Genomic DNA, 20,923 nt, shown 5'->3' with positions numbered 1-20,923 from the left:
AGCAGAATGGACTAATTATTTTCGATTTCCTTTGGAAACATAACGAGTAACGAAACGAAACGAATCATTTTTGAAGTCGTGTTTCCGTTTAGTTTCCGTTTCTTCACTGAACCTTTTTCTAAAATAAAAAATTTTCTGGTTTCTGACTGGAAGCTGGTGACTGGTAGACTGGTGAGCTTGAGCTCAGAGCCAGTCAGAGCTAGTTCGTCTTTCATTCATAAATTAAAAAGTAAAAACTTGGTAAATTTTTTCTCTACTTTGACACTATCGACTATCCTATGTCTAAAAAAAACACACAATCATTTAAATTAAATGATGCAAAATTAAAATGGATGATTTATGATTACTTTAATAATACAGAGAAAGAATACGCATGAGAAACAAAATGAATAAAAATATTAACATACGTAAAATATAATGACTAGAAATCTAGAACGCACCATTGCAACGTATAAATTATAATACTCGTAAATTTAAAATTATCACATCACAAAACCTCGCAAATGGAACCAAAAAAATCGACAAAAAAAAAAGTGCATCATCGTTTTAAAAAAAACACACAAAAACGCGACTAGGACACTGTAACAATCCGGGGAAAAATAAAAGGAAGGTAGTACGTTGAAAAAAACACGCAGAAATTAAAAGTAATAATTTTTTTTAAATCGATAAAATTTCGATTTATGAACTAAGTGGGAGTAGTTTCATCTCCGGTAATACTTTCAAGACCATCGCTATCGCTGTTACTCGATGTTAAACCGGTACCAGGAATCGCAATCCTAGCGTATTCGTCTGTATCGATGGATTTGCAGAAGTAAATAGCGTATTTCAGCTTTTCTCGTAAAACGAACTGAAAAGAAGAAACAAAAAAAAACACATATTCATTTACATTCAAAATTTAAAATTATAAATAAACCTTCGAAACGTGTAATAATGAATCACTGACCTTATCTGAATACCGAGGCATTTTCAACAAAAAGAAACAAGTGTAACTTTCAGGTAGGAAATGATCTGGTGGATTATATTTATCCATAACTTGGAGTACAAAATCTCTTCCTCGAAAATCGGCGATCGTTCTAGGTAATCTGGTACGACCCCAGACGAAGCGTAAAAATAGGGATCTTTCTTGATTGGTAAATTCTTCCATCACTTCCCAAAACCATTCAACCAGCTCGTCCGTTGGAAGTACTCCTAATTCGTACACAAAAAAAATCTAGATAGCGAAAAATCGCCCACACTTGTACTCAAATATGACATTTCTGTACCTTTATAAACAGCGACCGATTTCAGCAGATCTAACGGGATATCGGGAGATCCACAGACCATTGTTTCCAGCTCATAACCAGTGAATAAGGATAACAAAGCGGCCGGAACGACTTTGGCTAATCCTGCTCGAACTGCTGCCACTTGTTCATCGAATTCATGCAATCTAAAAACGCATTCGGTTAGTTAATAATGTATTGTACAAAATACTCTGAAAAAATTCATAAAATTCACCTGTAATTTAGGGCTAATCGAATAAAATCTTGCTTATTATTCGGAGTTACTTTCCGGTGAACTGAAGATAGGCATATTTCGTGACCCGAGGAACTGGTCGTCGAAAAAGGTATGTCTAAGAGACTCTTGTCACCCGGATTCATGTCTCGAATAAATAATAATCCTAGAAAACAAATAATTTTTGCAAATTATTTTCCAATATTGGACAATTTTTCAAAATAAAGAACATTTAAGCACCAGGAATATAATCCTTATCGATTTCGGTGATATCAGCGATGGTCAAAGGCATGCCAGCCAATTGTTTCCAAACTGGTTCCGCCAAGTTCAGACTCAACGGACTTCCGGTTCTGATAGCGATACCGATCAAAACACCTAGAACAGATCACTAGGTAATTTCTTCTATTACGAAATTACTATCACGGGTATTCTGCTTTTGATACCTAAGAAATTGAACATATTCAAATGCAGCGTAGATTTAGCCATTGGATTCAATATGAAGCAATCTCGATTTGTCCCCGTGTCGTCTCTACCATTCGGAGTAGATATTAGAAGAGGTAACGAGCCATTTTGTAATTCTTCGCACATTTCCGTAATACTTTCGCTATATCCGCCGCCATAATCATCGACACTTTCGCCTTGAAAACAACACAGCTTCATTAAAATCTCTTTTCTCCAAATATCCTCATGTTTTATCTTACTTACCGACAAACTGAACTTTCCAAACGCGATGTGGAAGCATTAAAGCCTCTCTGGTTAGACAAGATTTCATAACCATTTGACCGAATACCGATTTAATGCCGTCTGGTCCGGCGTAACCACCTTTTACTCTGGATTTTTTCACCTGTATACGATTCAGTTCGATGGTAGGACCGTGATGAGGTTCTCTGGCCATCGTTGTGTTTAATACCTACGAATAGAACACCGCATTAGAAATCAAATCATTTTTGACCAAATCCTCAATTTCGTAACTTACTTTTCTGAAAATGCTTTCTTTGGCCGAATACACTAAAATACCTCTCAGCTTATCCAAACTAATATCACCTTCCAAAGGAAACATATTCACAACCGGTGCCAATAAATCAGAGAAGTAATGCAACAGTACCAATCTGTTCCTGATCAATGGTAGTGGCAAGTCTTTCAGTAGATCGTATTCCAGCGGAACTTCAGCAGGCATATTATGTATTCTGGAGGCAGGTTTATCTGAGCTTTTGGCGAATGTGTGAGCTGAGCCACACACAACTAATGAGATATTACGATCCTGTAAATTATACAAAGTATGAGAATGATGACCTTTTTTTTATCAAAGAAGATCGGAAGTGTCTTTCTTAAAATACTTGTAACGCTGGAATGGCTCGAGGTCTAGGAACAGCCTTCAAAGTCCCGTCGCCGATTTGACCTTCGTCGTTATCACCCCAAGCAAATACTTCTCCTTTATTGGTACATACGACAACGTGGAGTGAACCTGAACCAAAAAAATAATCAATTCAGAAAAGAACACTTTATCACCTTTCATTCGATAGAGAGTCTCGATAAATACCTGTAGCAATGCTGACGATTTTCTTGCCTTGAAGACCAGCTACTTTTTTCGGTCTTCTCACGTGTTCATCGGTTCCATGACCCAATCTGTAATAATCTCCTTTACCCCTAAAAAATAAACATACCCCATTTATAAACTCGAATTTCAAACTGTGGATCAATTCTAATCGAGAATTTTAGCCAAATATCGTACCAAGTGTAAACACTTCCGGAACGTGTCAAAGCGACAGAAAACTGAGAACCGCATTCCACTTTACACACACCAAGACCAGCCAATGACTCGATTTTTAGTGGAATCTGTTTTTAAAACAAAACAAATTACTCGTCAAAGCATCAATTACAGCAGATTGAAGCTTAAATCGATAATAATCATCTTACAGAACATCCATCGGCTCCACCTCGACCAAGTTTGCCATAATCTCCATCACCCCAGGACCAAACATTATCATCAGAAGTGATGCATAGCGTTTGCGCATCGCCACTTCCGCATGCAACGTCGGTAACATGGTAACCTAGAATAGCTTCGACTAATTTCGGCACCAGTTGATCTTCACCGGTCCCATGGCCCAATCTACCATACCGTCCTCTACCCCAAGTGTATAATTTGCCACTTCTGGTGATGGCTGCCGAATGAGCTCCGCCGCAGGCCACGTCTACGATATCTTTATCTTTCAGAAATTCTATACTCGTCGGCGAATAACACGATCTAAAGAGATAACAAAATTTCGTATTAGGAACACATTTGACGAGATTTCTCATAAACGAGCTTATGATTTACTCACCGTTTATGCCCTAAGCCTAATTTGCCATCTTCGCCGTCTCCCCAAGCGAATACGTAGTTGTTTGATGCTAAAGCTAGGCAGTGTTTACCACCAGAATGAACGGCGACCTGAAAAAAAGTCATAATTAATTAGGTTTCAACTTGGAAACGATTCACACCGCGATGAAGCAAACTGGTATATTACTTTTTTAATGAAAACTTTCGTCAAAGGTTCGAGTAACATAGGAGTACTTATGAATGGATTGGCTTGATTCAGATGAGATATATCTCCAATACCTAATCTTCCTTTATCAGCGAAACCTGAGCAAAATGCAAACAGCAATGTAGAGAATGATCACATTGGATATTTTTTTCAGAGAATTTCAACTCACCTGTAGCGTAAACTCGTCCTTCTGAGGTAATAGCAAACAAAGATTGTTCACCACCGGCTAACTGAACAGGCCGTAGAGAGGTAAAAGCTTCGCAGGGAGTAGGTATTTTTACCTGATTACCGCTTACTCCACCCAGCTGTCCTCGATGGTTATGACCCCAGCCGTAAATTACGCCGCTACCAGACCACGACAAATTCCAATTCTCTGGTTTTCTAAAATGCAAATAAATTGAATCAGAATACAAATCAAACGCGCCGAAGAATAGTCTCAAACGAATACGACACTAACCTATTTAACCACATCAACAATTGCTCATCATGTTCTCGAGTGAATAATTCGTTATTTTCGTAATCGTATGAAAATTCTCGAGTGAAACTGGGATCATGCTCGATAACTTTACGAACCTACAGAGAAATTAAATTAAATCGATGAGAAACATCGTTCAAGTAATTTGGACAGTCAGTAAAAAAAAACACTAGAGGATTCTTACTTCGAGACAGAAAGCTTTGGGTATCGTGGAACGATGAATTAAGGCATCTGCTACTCTTCGAGCCATACAATAATGCTTGAACCAAGCCCATTTGCCAGTTTCTCCGCATAAAGCTTGAGCATCCAGTTCAAGTTCACAAGCTAGAGCCACTGTCGACTGCAGAAACAGAATTCCGTATGAAATCATACCCAGATATTGGAATAATGAAAATATAATGGGCGACAATGATCGAATACCAACCTTGAAAAACGGACTGTACAACAATTGCTTGCTTCTTTTCAATAAATGATCTTCGTATTCGTATTGTTTAACTAGTAATCGAGGTAAAGCCCGCATTAAATTCGATAAAGGTGAATCTAGGATATCGGTTTGTAAAAACGTAGGCATCTGCATCATTTTTCTCAACGGAGATTTAATGTACTCGGTTATTTTATCCAAACACCACATTCTTTCTTTAGCCTCTGCGTGAAAAAAAAATCCTCGATTAGAATAAATAATTATGGAGATTACAAACCAAGAGGTACAACACAAACCTAAAGTGGTCAATTGAGCACAAGACGCCAAAGCTGCAATTAATCTTTTAATGATTCCTTCTTGGGGATCAACCATCAAACAAGGATACAGCAGGCACATGACAACTTCGATCGAGGGTTTCGAGAGTATATCGCGATCAGATCCGTAACGTCGTTTACCCATCACAGGATACACGGTGAATCTCCATCCCCAGCCGTTGTTTTTCATATCTTTCATAAATTTCCAACGTACTTCATCGCCTGCAAAAAACGCAAATATTATTTCTCTAATCTATAGATAAGCTGGAGCAGAAGTAGGGTCAATAAACTGCGAATTTCAATACCAGGAATAAACAACTGCATCGACCAATCACTCCACTCGCGTCCGGATAAAACATAAACCAGCGTTCGGAACGGATTGAATATGGTTAACGTGTCTCGATTCTTTTCAGTGCTGCATCTTCGATCGAATTCAATTCGTAAAGATTCAGCGCCTAGAAATTCACAACGCAATTAGAGAACCTATACCAAAATCGAACCCGGTTGCACTTTTGACAGAAACTATTTCCCAACCTGGGATTCTAACTGCGCCGTTGGTGATGATTTGACCACCGTAAGGATGAGAACTTTCTTGAACCAGAGGAGATGGCAAAGCGTGTAGGATATTGTTATTGATAGCAACGTCTTCTAACTCGAAAACGCAGATTTCCAGTATCATAGCAGCTATCGAAGGATCAGATGAAGCTAGAACTGAATTTCAAATCGACGTCAGCATTCAAATTCATGCGGTTAAAAAAAGCAAAAGCGCATTTTGAACTGACTTTTTAAAACATTGGCTAACGTTTCCTTGGCATTATCTCCCATTCTTCCGGTGACGGCGAGTTTTAATAAATCCACCAAAATACGAGCATCGTTCGATCCCAATAAACTAGTGAAATCGTCTAAAATAGAAGGATTCACGATATCCGTATCGGTAACTCCAATAACCTGAACACAGATCAATAGTTAATCGACTAGGCTTAACATTTAATGAACTTGAGAAGACTCGATTTTACTTGAGAATTGGATTTCAACGTAGCTGCGATCATAGACATCGTGCTGGTTGACATTCTGGATACGCTCATATGGTAAGAAGCGCTCCCTGAGCTGGTCGTCGACTGAAACGCGTTCAAAGGATTCTCTGGTTCATCTGGCGTAGTCATATTGCTCTGGAAAATAGACATCACCGATCGTAATTTCGAAATCTGGTACTTTTAGAATGAGATAAAGCACTCACCGAAGATGCTAATTCATCACTAGACTCGATGACTGCTGCAGGAGCTTCACCTCCTCCACGAGCGATGGTAGATATGGACGATTCAGAGAGTACGTTGGTTGTGCTGGCAATCATTTCATCCAAGTCTTCTTTTTCTTCTGTACGAAAAAACAAAACAAAATAAAAAAGGTCAGGACAACTCTAACGAGAGGAAAAAGTTTGATTTTGAAAACACATACCAGCAATATTGCTCTCAATTTTGATAGACGACGATAAAGCGGCGACGACAGCGTCTCGAGCGTACATCACTCTTAATGAATTTAGCACATGCTGAAGGGCCGTCTGTTTGGCGACGTTCGATTCCAGTGAAAGTATTTGTTTGGATAAAGACGGAGGTGCGAGAGATGTGGGATTACTCGTTTCACCGTCTTCGTCATCTTCTTCGGGTTCATCTTTTTTACTTTCGTTTAAACCTTCAAAACATCATGAAAATGAATTAGAATGAATTTCGAGCTAATTTTTCACCGCCGCGAAAAACACAATACCGAGCATATTAGTTCCAAGAGGATCGTTAGGTGTATCGAATGGTATCGGTTCAACACTGCGGCATCCAGGAGGTTCATAAGCTTGCCAGGCAACCGAATGAGATGATCCGCAGGCTACTCTATTCACTCTAACGTTGCCAAAACCGTCGACTTTTGTGGGTTTTTGATTCACCATCGTGCTACCGTTGCCTTGTTGACCGTGATCATTATCTCCCCAGGCATAAACCTACGCCAAAAAATAATTGTATCGATTAAACTTGTTTTGGATAATATCTAGGTATAGGTGAGCCAAGCAGACCGATCCGTTCGATGACACAGCTAAACAATGAAGAGCACCAACAGCCACGTCTACGATATGAATCCCTTTGAGAGAAGAAACTAGGGTAGGTTTCCTGACATGTTGATCGGTGCCTAATCCCAATCTGTAGTAGTCTCCTTTACCCCAAGTCCAGATCTAAAAATACGTATACACAATATTAGAGCTCATTAAGGTTTCGAAAGATTCTAAAAATGAGCAGATTTCATTACCTGTCCGGATTTGGTTAAAGCTAAAGAGAACTGAGCTCCACAGTCGACGTGAATGACTCCTTTACCATTGAGGAATTCTATATTACACGGTATATCGCAAGCTTCGCTGCCTCCTCGACCTAATTTGCCAAAATCTCCGTCACCCCACGAATACACCATTCCTTCATTATCCAAGGCCAACGTTTGGGCGTCTCTGCTGCCGCAAGCGACTTTAATGATGTGTTTGCCCAAGAGAGCTCGAACCTAAGCGAATAAAGTTCTATTTTTAGCCATTACACAGCTTTTGGAGTCTTTAAGATATACAACTACGTACCAATTTCGGTTTATATTGAGTTATACTGTCTCCATGGCCTAATCTACCGTATTCGCCAAGCCCCCAACTGTATAATTCTCCGCAGGCTGTGATGGCTGCGCTGTACGAGCTTCCACAGGCTATTTCTTTGATACGTTTGTCTCTGAAATACTCGATCATCTTTGGTTTATCTAGACTCAACGTGTTTCCGTGGCCTAATTTACCATCGTCGCCTTCTCCCCACGAGAAAACCTGCGATTAATCAACAACCACGAGTGAAATTTCGTTGCGAATAAAAAAATGACTCTAAAAGAATTGAACGATGGCCAACTTACTTTCCCTGAAAGCGTTAACGCTAGGGCATGTTTGCCGCCAGAATGAACGGCTACTTTTCGGACTATGTATCGATTTAGAGTGCTTATTTGCCGAGGAAACGAAGCGCTGACATTTGTGCCGAGTCCTAAGCGACCATTGGTGGTTTCTCCGCAAGCGTAGACCTGCGCAAAGTTCATTCGTACCGGTTATTGAAAAGAAGGGGAGACAATAAAAAATAAAAATTCAACAAATCGACTCACTTTCCCATTATAGGAAACAATAAACAGAGATTTCGATCCACCGGCGATATGGATCGGTCTGAGACCTGACAGATTTTCTGAGAACATTGGGAACTTCACTTTTGATCCTTTTAATCCGCCTAATTGATCTTTATCGTTCAATCCCCACAGGAAGACTTTATTCTCTTGAGGGACGCCCATGTGAATATTTTCAGTAAATACCATATTCTGAAAACAATCAACGTTTAATTAAATTCAAGTGAATACTTAAATTTAAATAGGAATATAAAATTTTACTGGCTCGAATATCCAGAAATCTTACTTGAATATCATTATAATCAGAGGCTAGGAAACAAGCGTTGGATGGTAAATTATTACTAGATCTTTTTTTGCCGGTAACGTAGATGGCGTGTATTTTACAATCGATTCCGCCATTTTGACACATCTTGATGGCTATTTCAATACAAGGATAATACTGCGAAAAAAATTAATCAACCGTGAATTAAATACATGAATAAACAATGCTCTGATGAGAATTAAAAATCTTTACCTCGTGAACATCTGATAACAAAGTAACGAGTGTATCTCTCGGATGAATACTGACAGCGGTGAGCTCGGTCATGGATAAAAAGTTATTACCACCGGATACTTTTACCAATGAAGGCATGTAACTGGTATCGTTCGGATCCACTTTCATTCTCAAAGAATGAATACAAATATCCGGATACATTTCCAATCGAATCCAATGCTACAGCAACAAATAAATAATTATCGTTGAAACCGAATGTATTTTTCATTTTATTTTTTTTCTAAGAAACGCGAGTTTATTGGTATTTGTTCACCTTTCCTTGAGATCCGCAACTTTGCCAATAATTATCAGAATACATGTCCAATAAATGACTAGCCCAGTTTTCTCGCGAAGATGTAGTCAAGTACTTGATACAAGCGAAATTATCCTCGATGACGTCAGTTTCCAAAATAGTGAAAATTCCGTGCCTTTCAATTTTCCTCGGTTTTCCGGCGAAAATAGCCGCGCTTCCTAAAATCAGAAGACGCGAGGATGATTCAGATCAATCAGGGTACAGTCGCTCATAAGTAATGGATAAAAATTCGAATAACAAACCCGGTTCTGCAATGCGGACAAAATTATGCTGATGATCGTAGGGTGTATAAAAACAATTCTCACAAAGATTATAATTCTCGCAGACTTTGCATTTGAATCGAGCCCCAACTATGGGTCTCATGAAACAATAATTGCAAGCTATTTCTTGATGGTGAGGAGGTAAAACTTCCATTTCAGATACACTGCCGATCCAGTTAGCTTGCTGAGGGAAGTCCACCGTGATTTGTTGACCACTTTTACTCACAGCTAGAAAAAACGAACGCAGAATAAGTAAGGATGTGTATCTTGACAATGCTGAACATGTAAGTAGAGCTTATTTACCAGTCACAATTCCTACACTACTGTGAGTTATAGAGCCCCATTTGAATTGGGGCGTAACAACTGAGGGTTTGACACGAACTGTATCTCCTACTTTGATCGTCGGAATTGTGTTCAAGTTTCCCAGAAGTTCTACGTGAATAAATCTAACCCAATAAGCGTATCCTTTATTACGCCAGTCAACCTGCACAAAATGAGAAACGTTGAGATTTAAGTTGACGTAGGTTAATGACCAAAAATAACGTTGAAACAACAAATGTTCAAGAACCTAACCTGTAAATTCAAATCGTGCAATCCACCATTATTTATTTTCACTATGACTCCGGTATCCCCTTCGTACACTTCTTCTTCATACGACCGGCAACACCGCACAGACATTCCAATGGCACAATTATTTCGCACATAAGTCGCATACTCGTTCTCATTGGAAAATTCACTCCTCTTCTTATAAACGGTAACAGGACACTGAAAACGAGCCGACGATTAATTCTCAAAGATATGCGAGACAAAATCACACAAAACAGGTACCTACTTTAGGAACCAATGCCGCGTTGTTATTTTCGCTGATGATTTCTCGATTGTTATTCTCGAGGGTAGTCAAACAATCCGCCACAAGCTGGTATTCTTCGGAGTATTCTAAAAGCCACGCAACCAACTGCTCGATATTGGCGCAACTTTCGGGCATTTCGTTTGTAGCTTTCAAAGCAATCTCGACAGCTTTCTTGGAAAATCCCATTTCAATTAATTGCGCCGTAAGAGGGGTGACCGGAGGAGACGGGCATCGATTGGGTGAATCTATCGCGTTTTTATTATTCGTTTGGTTATTCGGGACGTTTTTCTGTTTCGCGTACATATCGACGGCTAGATATTGACTTATGTTTATAGCAGCTTCCTGTAAACCATGAAAACTCTATGATAAATAATTCAAGTTGATTGATTTACTTCAATTGAAACGCTCTTCAGCACCTCTAATTCTTTGCGGCTAAAAATAGGCTTCAAGGAAGTTGGTTGAACGGCGTTGATGATGAGCTGATGTAGAAGTAAAGACTGCCTCGCATCGCCGATAACATCGATCTCGTTTAGAGCTTCTAAAGACATGTGCGGTTCCAGTGTGGGTCTTTTGAGAACTTTTCTCAAACGAGATTGGTAATTTAGAAGCAATCGTCCAGCTTTAATTACGCTCAGAATTTGCTGCTGATTACGCAGTAAAGGAATGTTCACCGATGCTGGAAAAATTCGCGAATTTCGTTATGTTAAAATTACAGCATCATAGAATTATGGACGGTAGGAAGAAAAAGTATTTGCAAAATACTCACTAAAACGATTCTTTTTTATGTGATTCAATGAAGCCATAGATATGAGGGTGGCCCAAGTATCCAGGAATAGATCTGTACTAGGTACTCTATCCAACTGAAATCGAGGAGATGGTAAAGCCTTCAATGGTTTCAATGCCATTTGCTCGATTCTATTCGTATCGTGGAACTGAACCATGACGGTGGCGTTTTTACCAACAATGTTGCAAATTGTCCCTAATTGAAATAAAAATATCCGGATGACATTATTTTTATCTGACTAACACCGCTGTGTTATGCTTTAAATTGTTATGCTTTAAATCAATTTGCTTCACGTACCAACTCTAAGACCACTATCCAAAACATTTCCACCTAATCTGGGTCTAGAATCGAGACCTCCAAATACCATCAGCGAAGCTATTGAGCTGTATAAAATCTCCGACATATCTTCTTCGTTTTCATTCTATCGAATAAACAATTCAAATACGTCGAATGAAATATACATTGGACACAGAAAATGTAAGTGAATCGACTAATTACCTCTAAAGATAGAATAGGATGAGAGAGTAAATCGGCAGCTGTGGCCAATTTCGAAATCATGAACGAATTAAACGCATCTGTCCAATCAGGTATGCTATGCAGCTTTCTCAACAGAACTACGAACTCTTCGACGATTGTGCTGGTTGATGACGCTGTCAATGAGACCACTGGTTTCTTCTCAACTAAAATATCAACCGTTTTTAAAAATTACACTCTAGTCGCATAACATAGTAACATTTTTGAGACATTTACCGAAATTATACAAAGTCAGATCCGGGTAGCAGAGCATCCCAATGCTGCCCAATAAATGGAAAAGCTTCTTGATAACGATAGGATACGAATTAGCATCATTTAATCCAACTGGTAATATGGTTTGGAGCAATCTCAAAGCTTGTAACTGGAGAAAAAAATGTCCATCATTAGAATTACCCATGAATTCAACAGTATGTTTATAATCTAAGCACGTACCTGCATAGTTAAGGTGGTAGGATACCCTACATTTTGACCAGAAATAATGTTAAACAATAAGAGTAACCAAGAGGGGGCACACAGTGCGGTACAAATTTTTTTAGATCGAGCTATCGTTCTTAGGAATCCTAATGAGACCCAATCACGTTGGAACATAGCATTCGAATCGGTCAAGGAAAGTTTCTTCTTATGACGTTCCTGCGAAAATATATATTCTCAGCAAAATCGTTTCAAAGGATCGATTGAAATGAAATAAATGCCCACCAACCTGTAAATTATATCTCAAATAATGGGATACTTTGCGAACACTGGATTCTTGAACGCTATCGGAATACACTCCGGTACACAGTGATAGAATTTTGAGTAGGCCAACAGAAGCTCTTTTCAAAACATCGTTGGGATTTTTCAACTTGGCTTTTTCCGATTCAATATCTAAAGGATACGATCACATATAGCTAATCATTTTACAAAAACTATCGCAAAAAAAGTAAACATCTCGAAATCTTACCTTTGCTGTTCTCTTCTTCAGTTACTGGAGACTGATCAACTAATTCGCTTCCGGCAGGAGCCAGTTTCAAATCGTATTTACCATCTTTACCCATACGATACGCGTTCCTTGTACCAGAATCCCATTTCACCGGTACCCATCCATCGCTGCTAACTGTGCTAATTACTGTACCTTCGCTGGATGTTGTTGGGCCATCCTGCAATACAACAAATTACCCAATTATTTAGATTCGAATTTCATCGCTGATTGTGAAAGGGTAACATAGATACAGACTTGATCACCCCATTTCCAATCTGGTCCTCTGACCACACGTAAGCCTGGTTTCATGTAAGGTAACAATCCAGGTCCGCTTGAGACCGGAATACTGGTCGACTTGGAGCCGAGTTGATTGGTACGAACGATACAGTGCTCTTCTTCGAAAATAGCTCCGATGCTAAAGTTGTTACCGAAAAATATTTTGTTATTCGATTCGGAATCTGTTTCGAAACACATGTAGAAATCAAAATCATGTTCAGATGGGCATATTTGTTGAAAACAATTTGAATAGTTAGGTACCCGAATCTCTGAAAATATATTCAATATTGGCAAACAAGCCGCTATTTATAACAAACGAAAGCTCATTTCCACTCGTTGTCTCGGATAATAAACCAATCATCGATAAAACCAAACTGCAAATAAATAAATCGATTAGTTTTCTCATATTATGGAAGCTTAAATCTTATTTTAGACGTTGTACCGTATCCAGCAGAGCTTCCTTTGAGAAAAGCACGAGTTTTTATCCTTCGATATGCCAAATCTGAACGATTTATCGGCTTGGGAGACCGCTTTGTTCAATTTATTCAAGGTCCATTGGAGGATTCTGTACTTGGCGTATAATAATTCCATTTTTTCGTACGGAGTTACTACGCCGTCCAGGATTAGAGTTTCGCTAAAAATTAGCAAATAATATTAAATATTCCTACATTACTATAGAATTTCCTTTGGGAAAAAAATATCAAAAAATTCAGATTAGCGTACTTGGTATTCAACATCGGAGAGGTAACTAACCAACCATTCATAATATTATATTTAACTGAAGCGACAACCGTAGGAAGAGCTAATAATTTCAGCATCAAATCGTATCCTTGTTTTCGCATATTACATCGTTCCACCTGAAAATGAACATTTTTGAAAATTTTATTCGGTTTATTCAACGACGTTAAACGAATAAAAATAATGTATTTTTTTTCAACGTACTTGGACACACATTGCTCTTCTGATGAGTTCAATGTCAGCAGTATTTTCTTCGGTTACGAACTGAACAATAGCGTGGATAAGCTCCGGCTTACCTAGATATAACATAAAATTCGAAAACATAAAGTATACTCATCCATCCACCAAGCGATTAACTAAGATGGGCAAAAAGTCACCTGGTTTCACGTAAACAACAGAACTTCGTGAAGTATCACTTTCATTTGATTTGTTTGCAGATTTTTCTTCAAAATAATCTTTAATTTTCTGCTCCTGAAAAATAGAAAAAATGCATTGAAAGTATAAATATTTTGCTACGCTCCTCTCCACTTCAATCCTATCGTAATTACTAACTGGAAACTTTTTAATATTTTCTTGGGAGTGCTTTTGAGCTCTGATACAATTTATAACATGTTTGGCAGTTTTTTTAAGCGTAGTTTCCGTGTATAGAAACTGCAAACGATCGAAAGCATTTACTTCGTGGCTGGTAGCCGGGCGAACTTCGTTCAGCAGAAATCTAAAACATTGAAAAAATTGTAGAAAAATGGTCGATTGATTTAGAGGAAGATTTTCATCAATTTACAATTTACCTGCACTTGTTGAGAAACGGAACGCATAGTTCTTTGTAGGATTGATTCTGTTCTTGTTTCGTTTGAATTAGTTTCAATTTAGTTTTATGAAGTACGTTCGCTATCACTTCGAAATGTTCGGGTATTTTACGATTTTCTGAAAACGAATAAATTCGAATTACGATAACGATCATTCTAAACACAAATGCCATTTAATTTCACAAGAATACCTTGTTGCAAACATTCCACTACTAAAGGACCCAAAGCTAGATGTTTAATCAACACCGCTAACAGTATTCTATTCACTTCTTCGATCGGATGATTCCAATTGAACGATAGCAACGACTGATGCTTGAAATTTTGCGATAAATACGCGTCAAAAGCAGAAACCGTATCCTAAACAAGACGATTATTTTAAAATTAGGTAACTGAATTACTTGATTAAAGATAAAATTTATAATTTCACTCACCCATAATTTGCTCTCGTTGGCAGGATTCTCGAAATTGGGCGTATATGGGCAAGATGTACCCACTGGGGGCTCGGTAGGTGTGGTATTGGTACTTCTGGCTTCATCTTTTTCTTCATAAGGGTTCAACGGGGTCAGGCCACCTTTTAGATAAGATGCTGAGAGCCAAGGCGCCATTTCACGTTCAGTCTGAAGGACGGGAATACCAATGGAAAGACATCGAGCATGGAAACCCAATAAATACGACAGTGTTCTTTGACAATCCAGTAAAGGTGAACTCGTGTAACTTATTTCGGTAGGCTGAAATAGAACACGGGTGAAAATAAAATAAAATATTGTTCGACACGTGAATATAAATGATACCAACTTGAGAAACATCTTCATCTGGATCAATATAATTTCCGACGCAACAAGACTGCAATAATTCCGGAGAAGGGGTAAGTAAATCTTCGCTTTTAATAGAAAGCTCGCCTTTGAAATATTTTCTCAGAGCTTCCATTTCACCTGGTCCATCACTGGAATATTTTATGTTCGATTAAGTCACGTTTGAAAATTTTTTATGCGTTATTTCTCAAAGAAATATACCTGTCTCGAATGTCGTAAACTTTATTATTATAAACGATCCAAAATCCCCCATCTCTGTTGTGATTTTCAACGTCGGCTTTTCTCACTGAAGGCATATCTTCGGGATTTTTATACGCTGATGAGTTGTAATTGACTGAAATAATTTCTTAAGGTTATTTTATCGTTCGAAAACACGTAAGAATATCGAATAAAAAAATTTTCTGACCGGAAACTCCGGGCCATGACATTTCGTCGTCATCTTCTTTTTCTAAATGAGGAGTTATTTTATTAAATTGTTCTAACGAATTGAACAAAGGTCCGAATAAATCCAGCCAGTCGATATTATGTAATAACAGAGGCACTTCTTCGTGTAACATTATCAGACATATTAATAATTCCGGAAGCAAGATTTCTAAAACATTTACAAAAAAAAGTTGTTGAAATTGTACGTCGATTAATCCTAATTCTTCACAAATATTCTATTCGACTCACCAACGCCGGTATTTTTCAAAATATTACAAACTGTATAGAAATGCTTATTACTTCTGGAAGCCACATCTGAAGCGGTATTCAATACCTGGCAAACGTAATTTATCAAATGTTGCAAATATTTCCTAAACAAAGATTCAGCTCCCATATTTCTTTCATCTGGAAAAATACACGATATTAAATTTTTAAACGCGATTTTCTTGTTTTTACTAAGAAGGAAAATTACCACATTCCCAAGAATATTGCGACTCGGAAGTTTTATTTTGATATATTTGAGCTATTAGCAGTCGTTGAAATCTTATTAATAAAGTTAAACTGGGCGATCGTTCGTTGGTCCCTTGAATCGGTTTTAAAAGCTGTAGATTGGTCAACGTTTGAGACAAACAGTTCCTGAAAATATCGTCAATTCCAAGATGAACATGGGAAATTATTCGAAATGTGATTAATTTACGAACTCGTACCTGAGTAATTGTTTAATTAACTGAAGTAATGGAATAGGCGAGAAATTTGTGGCTGAATTTGTGCACGAATCTTCTCTCATTGATTCTGACATTTCCACTAGAAATTCACAAAAAAAAAAATTACAACATTCGAATCGGTAATTTTACTTTCAAGATTCGTATGTTACCTTTAATAGCAGCTTGTAAACTAATTTCCAACCCTCCATCGGCCATTAAACTCGAAACTAACAAATCGGTCATGAAATGCTGACCTTGACTTAGATTACTGCAGTTCCAATCTGGAATCGAAAATTCATATTTTATAAAAAATGAAATAAAAGAAAAAGGGAAAATATTTCGTCAAAGCTGTTTTTTAATTAACATTTACCCGAAGCTGGCATCAGCGAACATAGAGCTTTAGCTCTCTCTTCAGCCGTTGGTAACAGAACACTCCAGCCAACTTGTAAGGCAGCTTGAGCTGCAGACTGGATTGAATCTAGGACACCATTGGTGCTTGCGACATCGACTACTATTTGTTTAATACTAGTAAGCAATGGCGAGCCCACGTTTAAATTGATAGCGCTGGCATCCACGTTATTAACGGAAATGGCGTGCAACTAAATGATGAAGAAATACATTAATAAGCCGATCAATCATCATCGACATCAATTCACGAACATAAGAGACGATATACTTGAAGCTGCAAGATATTGAATGTGGACACAATCAAGCATTCTTTTTCTTGAGACGGTGGCCGGTCCGAGACTGTTGTTACTCCTTCGCACACGGTGACCAGTAATTTATTCAACTTGCTAATACTGTTTTCGCAAATATCGGTGATGAATGGAACTCTTGTGCCGATTTTCGAATGGTTCGGTGTACTCCAAGCAAAACTCTACAAAAAAAAAGACTCAATTTTAATACAGGTCTTCTCTCAAAAATACTTTAACCAGTAAAAATCAAACCTGAGTAACTCCGCAAGCCACACCGGCAATATTGTTCGATCTAACGGTAGACACGAGTTCCGGAACAGCTCCGGTAGCATCGCTCTCGGCAGCATGGGCGTATTCCTTTTTACCCCATCCGTACACGTCGCCATTTTCCAACAACGCGATCGTATGGGTAACTCCGACAGCTAATTTTTTCACTTTCATACCTACGAAATGATTTGTTAAGCGACACGAAAGGAACTGAGATGACTAATCAAGCTGCAGTACCTTTTAAGCCGTTGACTTTTTTAGGAAAACGCAGATGTTCTTCGGTACCGTGTCCTAATCGATAATGGTCACCTTTGCCCCAAGTATACACCTCTCCTTCAGCGGTAAGAGCGACGCTGAATTGCGATCCGCAATAAACACGTGTAATGCGGACGTGACACAGAGATTCGACCCATTTTGGTACTTTGGACGCTTCGCTGCCACCTCGTCCTGTAAATTGGAATATGTTTACTATGTTTCTGTATATTTATCGAGGAAACCGTACTCATTTACCTAATTTTCCGTAATCCCCGTCTCCCCACGAATAAACCATGCCTGTATCGGTAACAGCGAGGGTTTGCGCGTCGCCACAACCACAAGCTACATCTACAATTTTTACGTCTGGAAGAAGAAAAACGAAATTAATACCGGGTGTTGATGCAGCGAGTAAGAGAGTACAGTAAACAAGATTAACCTTTGAGTTCGTCGACTAGTAAAGGAATATTAGCGTCGTCATTCGTGCCATGTCCTAAACGTCCGTAATTACCTCGCCCCCAAGTGAATAATTCTCCTTGAGATGATATAGCAGCGCTGCGATAAAAAATACGGTTAATTTTAAAATCTATACCACTCAATAAGAATAGGACATGTAAAAATATACCTATAAGTACTTCCACAAGCGATACGAACAATAGTGTGGCCTAGAAGAGCTTCAACAAGAGTAGGGTATTCTTGTGGGTTACAATCTCCATGACCTAATCGACCTCCTTCGCCATTACCCCAAGAATAAACGGTCCCTTCGGCTGTTAAAGCCATGTAATGTCTACCTTCCGGATGAGCCACGATGTCAACGATATTTCTGTCATTTAAACCGGTCACCATTTCAACTCCCTGAAAAATAAAAAATAAATCGCTTTAGGTTCCACAAAATTTCATTTCGAGTGTAATCAAGACTGAAAATATACCTGAGGATCTCCGATATAATTATACAAATATAATTTCTTATCAAACGAGATAAAAAACAAATATTTATCAGATAGAACAATCTTGACAACACCTAGTTCTCCGATTGTCTGACACAGAGAAGATTTATTTCGCGATTCCCAAGGCAGCCAACCCCAAGCGAATACCATTTGGTTGAGCTTTTTATTCTGAAACAGTAAAAATACCTGTTTAACACCATCTAGGATAATCCATTCACTTTTTAGTAGGAAGACTTTTACATCTAAAAAGGCAGCAGTTGGTAAATACGGAATAATTAATCGATTCAGATATGCCATAATAATTACAGCAGCAACGTTCAAATCGATTACAGCGTTCTCGTCTGAAGGAAATTCCAAAAATCTCAGAAAGCATTCGGTTGGACAAGTCTAAAAAATGCAATAAAAATTAAAACAATATTCGGTAAAAAGAAAATCCAATTTTAAAATAATTCTTACCGCTATATCATCACTATCTTTTTCAGACCAGATATCGTAACCATTCAGTTTTTGGAACGTCGACCTTAAAACTTGCTGAAGACGTTTTAAAAATGGTACCAAAGGAAAGCTGTTTTCTTCTTTATCAGGTCTGCAGAAAAATTTTCAATTAACAGGTTGATTTTTAGAGAAATCAAACAGCACCTATACGAACCTGTTTCCAGCCAAATGATCATTTTTGTCAGACATCATTAGAAGTAGGGAGATCATTTCCATCATTGCGGTAACAGTTCCTCTCTGCATAGCCAATTCGAATAAAATTTGTAACGCGTACTGCCTATCCACTAGAGGAACTTCTCTCTCTGGAGAATTCAGTATTTCGCTGAAAAAATGAAGAACGTAAATAATGTAACAACTAAAATCCACTGATCGAAATGAAAAATTGTTCATCATACCAAAGTACAACTTGTTGCAAAAATGACGAAGATTTTTCCAAAATATCGATCCACACAGCGGACATTTTTCGTTCTTTGAACAATAATGCTTCTGGTAAAGCTCTCAAAGCATCTAGCGTTTCAAGTAACAACTCGGAGCAAATATCACAGTCTTCTCCTATATCGAAAAATCACTACTTTAATGACCCTCCATTTGATAAACAATTGCGTTGAAATCAATTAAAATACAAACCTGATCGCCACGCTCGTCTGAGAAAAGCGAAAGCAAAATTTAAAGCAGTTCTGGTGCCGATTCGAGCCAAACCATAAATACTATTTTGCTCTTCCAACGAGGAACACGCTGGCAAATTATCGTTGATTTCCAATTCAAAAGTATGATCCAACAAACTAAAAACGAAACACTGGTATAATCTCTACTTTGAAAATATTGCTCAATAATGTAATTAAATTCACCTGTTATTTTCACCATTATTGATCTCATTCCAGGTCTTATTCTGATCAATATTTTGATAACTGGCTTGTTTCCTGAGGGCTAAAAAATAACGATACGCTACCACTACGCGTTGTTGAAGCCTACACGATGAAATTGTGTTTCCAGCGACTACACCGCATAACAGTTGCTGTTCTTTTTGGAGCAACTTGATACAATCGGTTATATTTTGTAAATCTATCAAAAATGAATTCATCGTTAAACATCGAATCGGTATTACATTTTATCGAAGATATTTTCATTATAATACCTGTACTTTTACTCCACGTCCACGAATCGATCAATTTCTGTGAAGCTGTATTACCCGCCAAAACGCTGGCCAAATCGGATTTGAATTTTTTACTCGAAAATGGTCCCGTTTCGATGTCATTTCCCACTCCACAGATATCTAAACCGTGGTATTGGTAAATGTCACATTATGAATATATGAAAGCTTGAGATGCATTTTTCTCACCTGTTTCTGGAGTAGAAGCTTTAGAATTACAGTACTCTTGGATAACTAATTCACCATCTTTAAGTAACTCGTTCCAGTAATGAATAACGTTGTTTTTCTTCAACGCTAACTCCAAATCTGTTTTCAGCCATTTCCCGTCCAAACGACTGTCCGGATTTAGTTGGAAATCGATCTTAGTGCTCATATTGAGCTAGCGGCGTCACAATTACAAATTCTTTTGAGAATACATCGCTCGTATTTTCGAACAATTCCAAGTAAGGTGTTCCTGAAATTGGGTAACATACACAACGATCAGTCTTTGAATTTCACTAGCAACTCTAGCTAAATTAGAATCTGTATGAAGAAAGCACGCGTGTATGCGATAAAATGACTTAAGAACAATGCAAATAGGTTAATTATACCTCAATTTTCATTAAGTAAATTATTTATACAACCATTTGAACTCAAACCTCAGCGAACTATTCTGAACTTTCTGAACTTATCAACATTTTGTGTTTATTTACATTGAACAGCTGATAGCAAACATGGTGGGGCGAGATGAAAA

The 20,923-nt window shown here is 38.1% G+C and overlaps 1 protein-coding gene across 1 annotated transcript; it reads right to left on the bottom strand.

Annotated features, from left to right (window-relative positions):
* Positions 1-323: 323 nt before the first annotated feature.
* HERC2 (E3 ubiquitin-protein ligase HERC2) lies at positions 324-20,901 on the bottom strand. Its single transcript, XM_065346418.1, has 80 exons — positions 20,781-20,901; positions 20,380-20,644; positions 20,176-20,313; positions 19,889-20,102; positions 19,668-19,822; positions 19,436-19,592; positions 19,195-19,362; positions 19,002-19,131; positions 18,786-18,932; positions 18,528-18,713; positions 18,224-18,453; positions 18,038-18,153; positions 17,857-17,964; positions 17,584-17,793; positions 17,332-17,522; positions 17,061-17,261; positions 16,755-16,983; positions 16,555-16,665; positions 16,388-16,484; positions 16,153-16,316; positions 15,930-16,085; positions 15,664-15,849; positions 15,459-15,591; positions 15,241-15,388; positions 14,877-15,173; positions 14,637-14,802; positions 14,428-14,563; positions 14,192-14,354; positions 14,017-14,110; positions 13,844-13,935; positions 13,625-13,758; positions 13,344-13,535; positions 13,163-13,275; positions 12,881-13,083; positions 12,608-12,803; positions 12,368-12,531; positions 12,100-12,297; positions 11,884-12,028; positions 11,632-11,813; positions 11,431-11,554; positions 11,116-11,328; positions 10,766-11,025; positions 10,332-10,691; positions 10,073-10,264; positions 9,803-9,983; positions 9,482-9,727; positions 9,201-9,397; positions 8,909-9,106; positions 8,681-8,833; positions 8,380-8,586; positions 8,140-8,301; positions 7,826-8,056; positions 7,513-7,755; positions 7,283-7,438; positions 6,985-7,210; positions 6,679-6,912; positions 6,461-6,597; positions 6,240-6,392; positions 6,006-6,171; positions 5,758-5,934; positions 5,529-5,678; positions 5,206-5,445; positions 4,913-5,133; positions 4,673-4,828; positions 4,471-4,586; positions 4,183-4,394; positions 3,996-4,111; positions 3,813-3,919; positions 3,409-3,736; positions 3,224-3,327; positions 3,032-3,138; positions 2,829-2,956; positions 2,468-2,752; positions 2,197-2,401; positions 1,935-2,129; positions 1,732-1,866; positions 1,495-1,657; positions 1,263-1,426; positions 944-1,188; positions 324-847 (listed from the first exon to the last, which is right to left on the bottom strand). The coding sequence occupies exons 2-80, from the start codon at positions 20,561-20,563 to the stop codon at positions 686-688; spliced, it is 13,989 nt and encodes a 4,662-aa protein (XP_065202490.1). The 5' UTR covers positions 20,564-20,644; positions 20,781-20,901; the 3' UTR covers positions 324-685.
* Positions 20,902-20,923: the final 22 nt, after the last annotated feature.

The sequence above is a fragment of the Planococcus citri genome, chromosome 1, assembly GCF_950023065.1.
Source record: "Planococcus citri chromosome 1, ihPlaCitr1.1, whole genome shotgun sequence".
Lineage (NCBI taxonomy): Eukaryota > Metazoa > Arthropoda > Insecta > Hemiptera > Pseudococcidae > Planococcus > Planococcus citri.
This window is presented reverse-complemented; position numbering and strand designations above follow the sequence as displayed.